The 12,716-nt window shown below is 41.5% G+C and overlaps 1 protein-coding gene across 1 annotated transcript in view; it reads left to right on the plus strand.

The window, feature by feature from the left end:
• ITGBL1 (integrin subunit beta like 1) overlaps nt 1–12,716 on the plus strand; it is a 203,500-nt gene that overhangs the window by 180,683 nt on the left and 10,101 nt on the right. Inside the window, exon 9 of the mRNA XM_027065181.2 lies at nt 11,100–11,246. Within this exon, the coding sequence (XP_026920982.1) occupies nt 11,100–11,246 (147 nt within the window). The remainder of the gene's footprint in view (nt 1–11,099; nt 11,247–12,716) is intronic.

Genomic DNA, 12,716 nt, shown 5'->3' on the forward strand with positions numbered 1-12,716 from the left:
TACAAGAGACAAGACATTAATTGACATGTTTGAACCTATGGTAACTTTGGTACTAAAGTATACAGCATACTAAACCAGTTGATGAGGCGATCACAAGTTCCTGTGTTTTTCATGCAAATGCAAATGTACTTGAATATTAAGAAATATAAATGGCAATACGGTGAAGCAGTCAAGACTACAGATGGGAGCATTTTTTCCCCAGCCCTGGCTCTGCCACTTACAAACAATATTACTTGAGATGGTTTACATAACCTCTACTTCTCACCTATAAAGTGATCATCATAATATACCTCTTTTGTAGTTACGATAAGATTAGTAGAGTTAATGCAGATAAAGTAGCCAGCATATAAGTGTATCTATGTATGGCATACACTTACATATGCACACATCATGTATTATTATTACTGGTTAGATACATATAAAGAGAATGGCACACATAACAAACTCAGGCAGAAGTTTCTGCTGTGGACTACAGTTAACCCTAAGGGATGTGTAACAGGGCTCCATGTTTGCTTATTAATGCCTTTTGTAAGAACAGTTTACTATTCAGAACTGTGACTTTCTGGTGTTCCGTTTTAGACAGAATGAATGTTTTCTCCTGTTTACTTTTTGCATAAAGCCGTCTTTCTCCTCATACTTGACACTGAGCTACCAAATCAAAGTGGCCGCCATATTTTTAGTGGCTCTCACTCAGCAGTGCAGCTTCTGTGGGGGAGCTTCTCATAGATTTTCCCAAGCATGGAAGAGCATAATTAACAAGACACTGGCCATTGGGGTTCCTCGGGTCACAGTATGCATTACCAAAGTTTCTGTATTTCTCAGTCTATCTAAAAATATCCATTATCCTAGTGAAACCCCTCTTATCATGTATATAGCACATCACAGTAATTGAGTCAGCAAATACTCATTGCATGCTTATTCCCTGTAAAGCCCCGCTCTGCCCTTCAAACCCACACATGCCCTTAAATAATTTTATCTCCTTGATACCATTCCCTCTGGCCTCTAAACTTACAGCATTCCTCTTGGTTCAGTGTTAAAGCCATGTAAACTTGGTCTATCCTCAACGATTCCACATAACCGACTCTCCCTAAGGTTATGATAAGTCCTAGTCACGCACATCCTTGGTGATTTTCAGTTCTCCCAGCATGTGACCAAGTTTAAACACAGAGTTGTGGGTACTCTAAAGCCCCTATGAAGTGGTCTCCCCTCTGAGCCTTGGAGACCCCTGTCCTACCCATTTCTTCTCCCACTTCTCTTATAACCACTTTATTTCTTTCCCTTGTTCTTCTCCCAGAGCCTACCAATAAATCTTATATTTCCCTTGAAATGGCTCCTGGATGTCTTTCTACTTGCTGTGTGTTGCCCTTGAGCGATCTCAGCATCTCCCACGTTCATGTTCAGGACAGTCTCTCCAGGCGATTTCTTAGCTCCATTCTCCTCAGCTTCAGACTCTTCTTTTCAAATTCTAATGAAATGTTTTCATATGGAAATTCTTCCAACCTCTGCCTGGTTGAAGCTGAAGTTATCATTTATTTCTTCATTAATTCATCAAATATTTATTGAGCCTCCACTATTTGCCAGCACTGGAGATTCGGTGGTGAGTCTGCTGGGGCTTACAATTAAATTTGAAGGGCAGACATTGACAAAGGAATGACAATGAATTGGGTCCTGCTGAAAGGAGAGCCATGGGTTCAGTGGGAATATACATAATCGGGGGGTGTAACATAGACTCTAATGCCTCCATATCTGGGTAACACTATATGGTGCACAGTATGTGCTTCACATGTATTAATCAGCTGAATGTGACAACCACCATACTTATAATAGGCTGCATACAACTTAGCCAGGTGCTGGCGGCAGATGTGACACAAACAGTCACAGAGAACAGCACATGCGGGCATCTGTGGATAAAGCGAGAGTGACGTATTCCAGGAACATTTGAGAACCAGACAGAAACCCTGGGTAGTTGGAGATTGGAATGCAAAGGCGGGAAGGGTGCGACATGTTTTGAAAACCATATTAATGATTTGAGGCTTCCGTGAAAGGATGATAGGAAGCCATCGAAGAGGTTTAAACAAGGCAGTAACAGGACTCCTTCAGTGAAAAAGTACCTCTAGCTGCGGGGTGAAGAAGTGTGGATCGCTGGGAGGAGTTTGTTCGCAAATGCTGGTGGGTGTAGATGTTTCTGAGAGGAGACCTGGAGAGAGGTGAAGGCGGTTCAGCCAGGCAGGGGACAGTACAGATGGAAAAACTTGCTAGTACTGGCGACAGTATTAGATGTGGACAGCAGGCTGCCGAAACCCTTACTTTGCTACAAGAGACGCTGACCCTCAAGCTCCTGTCTTGGGTTCCCTGGAAACAGATGAAAATGGTGTGTGCCAGGGTTACCAGAAAACACTTCTCATGGCAATAGTGACCTACGATTAATAAATTTCAACCAATTTGGGAGGGATTATGACTCAACTATGAATGTCTGATGGGGATGTCGTGCCTTCGTGGGATTTCTGGGAGCTTATGCCCAAGGAATCATTAGGAGAGGTTTTGGCTCCTCTGGGACATAAGGCTTCCTCTAAGTCAGGGAAGCTTCAACACCTGTGCAGTATGGATCTCGTCTCTGGGCGTCTGGGCTGTGTTATCCGAAGAGAAGGAAATCCCCACACCACTATATTGAGCTGTCACCCTCATGAATTGCTCAAGGACTGGCATGGAGAGGAAAGCCTGGTACTGTCCTGCTGCCAGGATGGGGTTCCTGACCTGTTTCCTTCCCGGGAGATTGGTGCTGAGTGTCAGCCAAATGCTTAGATGGACCTCCACTGCCCCAGGAGTCTGAGCAGCATTTACAGAAACCCATGATTAAAGGATGTGAGTGAGAGCGGGGTAGGTTCAAGGATGAATCCCAAGTACGAATCCCAAGTTTCTGATTCGAGTAATTGGGTGGGGGGAAGGAGACAACGCTTTTGTGGCACCAATTGTCTCCATCTTGTTTTAAAACAATGATTTCTTCATGGAGGTCCATGGAGATGGAGAAATTTGGATGTGTTATGACTTTGTCCCTTTTACCTGACATCATATTCCTTATCTTTGCTTCTTCTGGAACAACTCCTCGTCATTGTTCTATTCTTCCATCAGTCTTCCAAATTATCTCCTTTAGAGAACCTTTCTGAAATTATTCTAGACTTCCTCCATACTGCAATACCTTCATTATTATAACATCGTGACATGTCATTGTAAGTGTGCTTATGTGTCTTTTCTTCAAATGTGTACACTTCCCATGGGTGTAATGAAAGTGTCTCTCTCTCTCTCTCTCTCTCTCTCTCTGTCTCTAATTATTGTACCCTCAAGCTTAGGATTAACATCTCAAAAAGTTTTTTTTCTTTGAATAAATTAGAAATTAAGAGAACCACAAATAAGGGAGGGAGCAGAGGGCAGGGAGAGAGAGAGAGAGAAAGACAGAGAGAGACAGAGAGATCTCAGTTTGAAATCAGAGAATTCTTCAAGTTGGAATGAACATCTGACTGGGGCCTTGAACAGCAAATATTTAGATGTATGAAGCTTGGGTGTGAAGAACACTTTGGGTCTGGGAAAGCTAAGTGAAGGCACAGAGATGGAAAAATATTTGACATGTGGAAGAAATATACTGTTTCATTTTCTTACATCAGAACTCTTTCTCCACTGCTCTTTAATCCATCCTTGGGAAGGATTTTTTTCAAACTACTCATTTATCATTTATGGTATAAATTACTTCACTTTGTTTATTTTATTTTGCTCATCTTTAGATGTTAAGACATTATTAAATATTTCACTTTGCTTTTTTTATTTTTCAACCTTTAAAAAATAATAAAATATAAAGGACAAAATAAAAATCACTCATAAATCCATCCTTCGAAAATGATATCTGGGAATCTTTTGTTGTATTTCTACATTTTTTTGGAGGAATAGAACTTTAAAAAAAATCTTGGTTTATGAATCTTCTGTGGGTATTTTGATATTTTGTCTGGAGAAAGTCCACAATCTATGGTGTGTGTGCATGCACTCAGCTGCATTTTTTCAAGGAAAATTTAAGTGAAAGAGGTCACTATTTTCTTGGAAGCTAAGTGAGCAGTGCCACACAGCAAGCTGAATGTGAACTTCATACTCGACCGACCAGGAATTGGATTCTGGCTCCATTTCCTACTAGTTGTAGTAACTTGGACAGGTTATTTGGTCTCTCTGTCTTGGTACACTCATGTGTATGGTAAGGATTATAATGCCCACCTATTGGCTTTATGATGAGAAGGGGACATAAAGAATGAAACGTGACTGGTATTACATGCCAGGAAGGCATCAATGCACGCCCTGGGTACTAGGTGGAGAGTGAAAGATTGAAACGTCCATCTTCAGAACAGGAGAAAACAATATGTCTGTCTTGGCTATCGTAAAGCATTAGCTACGGAGGTTTTGGAAGGAAGTTCGCATCATATGAATCAGCAGTCCTGTGCCTCAGAGGAGTGAAGGCTATGTGTTCAAAACTTTAACTTCCCCATGCTGTGGCAGCCAGTGGTTGACAAATATTACTACCATGAGTACGTGAAACTCCTTAACATCATCCCTCTGGTGTGGCCTCAGAGGAGAATGAAGCAGAATCACTAATTCAGGTCATTTTCTCAGTGCACTACCAGACACAGACACAGTCTTTCACGGGGAGGAATGAACTAGAACCCTGTGTAGCCAGTGTGTGGCCAGAGAGCAAAGCAAGGACTGCCTGAGTATTTTAGCAAACAAGGAATAAGTAAAATCAAACACATCCGTAAACCTTCCTAATCAGCATGCACCTGAGAAATAATAACTAACACTGTTTATCCCCTCCTAACAATAACGCTGGAGATGATTAAACCAGTTCTGGTAGGCTGGGGTAAATTAGCAATTGTACCTGAAGGTGAATGTAAGTAATTACATAATTTTAAGCGGTTCCGTTTTGATTACACCAAAATCACGACCTGAAAATGACTGGCAAGCAGAAAATCAGTATGAAGTAAGACCATTGTTCATTTAACTAAATTATTGGTTAGTCATGTTCAATGATCATAGACCACATGTGGACCTTCTCAAAACATCTTTATTAACAATAAAAATTGTGTGTGATCTGTAAATGCATGGATTTTTTTTAATCAAATAAGTCACTACTGAAAACAAAAACAAAGATGCTGAGTCCAGGGTGATAGTCCCTAAGTATTGCTCACTTTTTAGTGGATTATGATTTTAGGATTTCATAAACAAAATATATCCACGCGTTGGCTCAGGTGTGTCTAATTGTCTTAACCGAGCATAAGCTTAATCAGAGACCTCCCTCCTGTCCTCCATTTACCCAGGATGAGAATAAGAAATGGACTGCTTATTGCTTTCCTTCTTTGCTCTGTGCTCCTGGAATAAATGCTGCCCATGAGTCCAGTTGAAGAACAAGAAGGGGTAATGAAGAGCCACCTCTTAATTACACAATCAGTTCACATTTCTCCTGGGAGTTGTTTAGTTCAGAGCTGCAAATTAGAGAGCATACCGCCGAGAATATGAACGTGGCAACCCCCAGGCACTGCTGGGTTGCTCACATTGTTAAAGGCCTCCACCCACTGACTCAAGCCAAGCCTTTCGTAGCTAGGGTCGCAGTGCGATTGCCTCCAGTTTGCATCTTAAGTTACTGCAGAGATAGATAAGGAGGTGACTACCCAAAAGCCATCAATGTCCCACACACCTTCTGTATTCACTTCTGCCCTTCCAGTGTGACTTTTATTGTCATTCTCAGAGAAAGCCTCCGGTGTGTCTATCAACTAGGGAAAGAAAAAGGGGAGAGAGAAAAGGGCAAAGAGCAAAGGACACATACATGCTGGCTGTGTCCCATCTGGTTTTCTTTGGAGGACAGCAGCTATCCTAGAAACTAGGAAGAGATTTTCTCTTGTATCTCACTTATTAGAGGTAGGTCCTAGGTCAAAAGGAGCCTGGGTAATCAAACATTTTCAGATGGGCATATTATCAGCTCCCTGAAAAAAAAATGAGTGTCCTCCTAATATTAACAAGGGGAAAAGAATATGGGGCAGGCAATATGTAGTATTTGATGCAAAGAGATCCACTCCTGGGTCCATTTCCTAATTGAGAAACATCATTGCCGTGGTTTAAGGAAATGTATCTCAGAGCCAATGAATTTCACTGAGAACGGTATTTGTCTAGAGCAGCACTGTCCGATAGAATTTTCAAAGCTAATGGGAATGTTCTGTATCTGTGTCATTCAACACAGGAGCCACTGGCCACATGTGGCTACCAAGCACTTGAAATGTGACTTATGCACCTGTGAAACTGAATTTTAAATTTTACTCTAATAAACTCAGTCATGTGTGACTAGTGACTACTATACTGGGCGACACAGGTCTAGAGCATCCTTGGTGAGAGAAGGGAAGAGAATAGGAAGAAGAAGCAAGGATGAGGATACCAGATGCAAGGAGGTAAGCATCTGGGAGAGGTGAATGGCTCTCAAAGTGAAAGTCCAATGGAAAATTACTCACCTATGTGAAGACTTGAGAAGTCAAGTGGAGGCCAATTTAGTGTACTTCATATGGTTTATTAGGCTGGATCTTTCTAAGGTTCATTCTAGAATGACCCACAATACATTTATTATACGAAGATAACTTACCACTATCGATTCTGCCACCCGGCAGGCATGTTCTTACTGAAAGGAATGCACGATACTCCAGTACATCTGCCACCGCTAGGTGTTTCATCCACAGGCCTAAGCGACAGCGTGGTACAGTTGGTCCGGCAAAATCTGACTGAAACTACTATTACGGTCTTTTTTTTTTAACTCTCAGTTTTCAGGAACATTGCACTCAGTAGGCCTCCTTTATGGAATACTTTCCTTTGTCATTTTATAAAATCATCTCGTTTTCCTCCTTCTTTCCTAGATGTTCCTACTTGTCTGACTTCACCTCCTCTACCCTAGCCCTAAATATGGGAGTTTCTCAAGATTTATTTCTTCCTAGATGGGTTCATGAACTTTCAGAGCTTTAAGTGCCATCTACGTTTGGCAGGTCCAGAATGTATAAGCTTAGCCCTAACCTGTCCTCTGAGTACCAGATTTGCGTCATCTGATTACTTGACCTCTCTACATGGTTGTCTTCAGAGTATCTCAGACACACAAGATTCAAAACAGAACGGATTTTCTGCTCCCAACCTCTCCGTCCTGCAGTTTCCATTTCTAACAAATAGCATCATTGTTTATAATATTTCTCTAGCTAGAAAACTAGTTCTTTTTTTCTCACCTGCCACATCCAATCCAATAGGCACCTGCCACCGAAGTGAATCTCTGTCTACCTCTCTCCATTAGTACTGACACCACCTCTGTCACCTTTCACTTGGACCACTGCAACATCCTCTCACTTTCCCCACACTCCGTGCCTCCCAACACACCTTAATCTCTCCCACACAGCTGCCAAATTGAATTTGCAGATTGTGAGTTATATCATATCACTCTCTCGCACAGCACCCTTCTATGATTTCTCATCCCTCTTAGAATTGAAACTTTTTACCAAGAACAAATAATTTCCTATGCTCTCATTCCTGAACATTTCTCCAGCTTTGCTATTTATTCCATTTTTTCTTACTCAATTTTCTTTGAACACGTTGACCTTTTTTTCACTGCCTATAACATGCCAAGCTCTTTCTTATTCCAAGAACTTTCCATTAGCTTTCCTAGAACATTAGCTTTCCTCTCTGGCTTTGTGTCATCCCTTGGGTGTCACAGAGCTCTTCTCTGACTACTCCAGTTAACAGTGTTCTCACTATTGAATACAGTAGTGTCCTTTTTAGTTGTCCCATAGCTCCAATGCATTTGTTTGTTGGTCCTTGTTTTCTACCCTTGTGGACTATAGGAACCATGAGAGTGGAGCTAGTATGATGCCTGGTACCCAGTACTTTCTTGAATGGATGCCTATGTTATTAAAGCTTATTAAAAATTTTTTTATTGAAAGGTTTTTAAAATTTTTAAGTAAAGAGAAACCATGTAAATGGCAAAGCAAAACATTTGAATACCAATGCATTCTGACCATTGTCTGGGCTAGATGCCAACTTAATTTTGCAGAAGGATGTGATGAATGGGCTAATAAATGAAAAACAATCTCCTATTTCCTTGAATATAAATTTTACATTAAATTACTTGCTGTGAGGAGCCATTTAGTTATTCTCAGTGATATCCTAAGTTAAAGGGAAAATGGCTTTCTCTGCAATAGGGATTAAATGATTCCAATTATGTCCAATTGATGGTAATTCCTACTAGCCCAGGGACAGTAAGAAACAAGAGCATTTGGAAAGTCCATAGCTTGATGTCCGTGGTCCACAGAAGCTCTTTCTCAATTTTTTGTATCCCAGGTTATCTGCCTCCAAAGATGGACAGTTTTTTTGAACATCTTAAATAGATCTCACTTTAAGCGGACTTTTGTTTTATTGGTGAAGTCAAGATATAATCAATTTAGTAACTATTTTTTGCGTATGTAGCTCCTAAGGGGCACCAATTCTCTAACTTCACTCCACCCTACTGAACACAAAAGTAGAACAGCCATCCAAAAACTGTCCATTGTCCTTCAGTGGCCTATAATCATGTCCTGGATTCAGTTTATAGTTCTAAGTTGGGATTTGGGGGTGGAGGTGAGGGAATGAGAAGGAGATTTAAAAAAAACCAAATTATTTCAATCTAGAAGGTCTTTTTGTTTGTTTGTTTGTTTGTTTGTTTGTTTGTTGAGGATCCACTATGTCTAAGGCAGTGTGCTTGGACTCTGAAGGATTGCAGTGATGAATCAGAAGTGATTCCTATTCTCAAAGAATTCACAGTCAAGTAATGAGTTTATTTGATACATAACTGGATATCGCAAAGTGGAAGACACTGTTCCACAATAGAAGCGAAAAATAAAGTAGTATAGAAATTCAGAGGAGAAGATGAACTTTACCTGGTGACATTAGAAAAATCTTCACAAAGGTGTAGTCACCTTCCCTGAGCTTTGAAATTTATCAGGAGCAGGCTGTGTCAGGTTGGAAGAATGGATTCCCATCTCGACAAATGCAAGAAGTCAGAAAAGCCCGGGAAATGTACAGGGACAATGAGCAGACCAGTTCAAATGGTGAAGTGCATGAAAGGGGAGAAGAGGAAAGAGAGAGTGAGGTTGGAAAAGTTGGGTGTGTTTCAGGAACCTCAAACATAAGCAAGGCTAAAGTAGGTGACCTTCATCCCACAAGCATTAGGAAGCTGCATGGGGCTGGTTCTCAAGGCTGTATGTGAGTAGAGTCGTGCTGTGGGGAGCGGGGAGCACAAATGTTGGAGAGTGACCTGATAGAAGGTACTCTCAAAGGTTGATGATGGTGACATGGTGGACATTTTGGAAGGTAGTTTCAACAGGTTCTGGCAACTCTTTAGAAGAGGGAAGTAAGAGAGATTCAAATGTGATTCAAAACGTTTCGAACTGGGTAACTGGAAGCAGGGTTGTGCCGCTGAAAGAAATACGCAAAACAGAAGAGCAGGTGTGGGAAAGAAAATTCCATATGCAAGTCTAGAAGTATCAGTTTGGATACTAGTGAAATACAGAGTAAGAATCACGGGAGTGGCCTTTAGGAGGAATTTAGAGGCTGGAGATATAGCCCAGTAATTATCGCAGTTATCTGACAGCCTGTGATTTATGACTTTTTCAAAAGAGAGATCAGAGAGAGAGAAAAGAAGGTTAAGAATAGACAGTCGGGGTGCCTGGGTGGCTTGGTTAAGCATCCGACTCTTGGTTTTGGCTCCAGTCGTGATCTCACAATTCGTCAGTTCAAGCCCCATGTCGGGCTCTACACAGGTAGCGTGGAGCCTGCTTGGGATACTCTGTCTCCCTCTTTCTCTGCCCTCCTCCACTCACTTTGTCTCTGTGTCTCAAAAAGTAAATAAATGAAAATAAAAATTTAATTTAATTTAATTTAAGTTAATAAAATTAAAATAAATAGAAGAGACAATCAGGGAACACCCACATCAATGGGATTAGGGGAAAAAATGTGGGAAAATGGGCAAAAGAGAAGTGTTGGAAGGAGAAGGGGGCGTCCAATGTCATGAAAACCGCTCTAGGAGAGACTTTTTAAGAAGAAAGTGCCCATGAATGCCAAGTGTATACCTTAAACTGTGTAGCAGTTCAAACTACCTGTCATCACTGCCGTGCTTGATTTGGTATGCCCTGGTACCTAGCAAAATGCTCTGTTCATAATCAGTAAAATTTGCCAGATAGTTTTTTGGTGGTTCTGTTTGGAGATCTGGCTGTAAGGTGCTGTGCATATAGGTAAAAGAATAAAGCATTGGTTGGAAATAAGAAATTAAAAGGGGACGATGTGACAGTGTAATGGGGGTGTTGGCGGCCATTAGACAGACTTCTATGCCGGTGTATGACTGTCATAAATACGGTGTTGTATACACAGCCAAAGACAAACATCCCCAGAACTGGGAGCCAATGACAAAAACAAGTGGAAAAAAATTCCCAGACAGGAGTCAAAGCCTCAGGCTGTTTTTAACATCTGTACCGTAAATCTACTTACACTAACATCTGTTCTTCTTAGTAAGGGGAGAGGTACACAAAGTAATATGATGGCCATAAGCCATTCCCCTGGAAGTTAACCTTTTGTTTTTTATTAGTAAACAATAGGAGAGCAGTCAATAAATGCAGCAAGCGATGGTGACGTGACCAGCCTTGCAAACTGGTCTGGACATCCCTGGTGTGTACAATTAGGAAACGCACCGAGACGTTGTACTGACAAAAATGCAAATGAGGAAGCATTTGGTACCAAGAAAGGTTGATGAAACTCCATTTTAAATTGTCTCAAGGTTTCTTTCTTTCTTGGTCCATTTCCTATGCTGCATTCAAATGTAGTATGTTAATCCGGAACTCCGTTGTGGAGTTCTTTTCAACAATGACATGCCAAATTGAGTCTGTATATAGGAAAGCACGTTCGCTTGACAGGAAATGAGGTCCTATGGTTTGCATATTTCTTAAAAACTGTGATTCAGCTGGATATTTACCCACCTCCCCCTCTCGCCGCCCCTCCCCCACCCCGCGATTGCTTCGCAGGCCACGGCACGTGTTCCTGTGGTCGCTGCGTGTGTGACAGAGGCTGGTTCGGGACGCTCTGCCAGCACCCGCGGAAGTGTAACATGACGGAGGAACAAAGCAAGAGTTTGTGTGAATCAGCGGATGGCATATTGTGCTCGGGGAAGGGTGAGTATCTCCTGCCGGAGCTTGGACTGGGTCCCTGTTCTGACACATGGTCTGTACAGCGGCACGTACAACCTTTTACACGCCTGCGTTTTGCAGGAATGAAAACCACTCTTGCTTGTACCAGACTTCAGACTTGAAAGGTAACCGCAGGAAGTTTGGGATCTAAGAAAATGAAACGCGTGGGAAGGTTTTCCTGCAAAAAGGGCCTCAGCCGCTTATATATATCCTCATTGCTGAGTGACACAGAACTAATAATTGCATAAAGAAGAAAAGGCAACAAGATACAATGAGCAATGAATGGAGTGAAAAAAAGGCAAAAGGGTAATTGTTGAGTTCACCTGCGAAGTAGCACAGCCCAGAACTCTGAAAAGGGATCACAAGTATCTGAACTGCCAACAAGCACGACTTTGGGAACTTCAGAAGCTAGATTAGGTAGATGGATGTATGGAGGAGGGGACGCTTGAGGGTGGGAGAAAGACAAAAAGAGAAATAAATATTTTGTTTCATGAAAAAAAGGAAAAGAAGCGTATATGTATCCCCAAATTCTGGTGTCATTTTCTTTGGCCTAAAAATCATTAATATTCCAACCAAACATGCAAACATGTATGTGTGTGTGTGTGTGTGTGTGTGTGTGTATACATATATATATATGTATAGTATATATATATATGTATAGTATATTTATATGTATAGTATATATTATAATATATACGTGTATATATGTATATACACATATGTATATATATATGTATATATGTATAGTATGTATATATATATTTATATATGTGTGTGTGTGTATATATATATGTATATATCAAATTAAGCTTGCATGGAAGTTGTAATTTGCAAGTCAATTGAAAAGGAGCCACCAGCTCAAACATTTATCAGAGAAACAAATTCGAGAAGAAGAGTCTCACCCATTGCCCCCACCCCACCCACCCCACTGCCTGAGAAAAGCAGAACAGATTTTTTTTCTGAGACAGAATATGAATAAATTACATTTCAGATACCTTGATGTTGATGTTTCTGTATAAATTCTGGAAAGGACTTTAAAAATCCTCCTCTCATGGTGCATATGGGCCCGTCTAGGAGGCTGTCACGTTCCTCCCTGCCAGTGCCTAGAAAAACACCAGGAAGGCTCTGGAAGCTTGCCTGATTCTCAGTAATGTTCCGGAGCTGCCCTCCGTGGAACTAGATGGCATGGAGCGGACCAGCTTCTTCAATGCAGTGGCCTCCTCGCAGAAGACACAGTCCCCTCCCTCTCCTTTTCAGACAAGGCGCTACTGGACATGAAACGCCTACCCTGGGTCTGGATTAGCACGTAAATATCTTTCTGAAGGAGACAGAGTCAAGCAAAGAGAATGGCTGAATAAGAGGTAGGGGTTTCTGAAGCAGGAGGTGCTGTGGGGCTGTGCCCCTGGACAGTGGCTGTTCCTTTACCCATCGCCAAAGGCCAACGCTATCGGGTGC

This window comes from Acinonyx jubatus, chromosome A1, assembly GCF_027475565.1.
Source record: "Acinonyx jubatus isolate Ajub_Pintada_27869175 chromosome A1, VMU_Ajub_asm_v1.0, whole genome shotgun sequence".
Lineage (NCBI taxonomy): Eukaryota > Metazoa > Chordata > Mammalia > Carnivora > Felidae > Acinonyx > Acinonyx jubatus.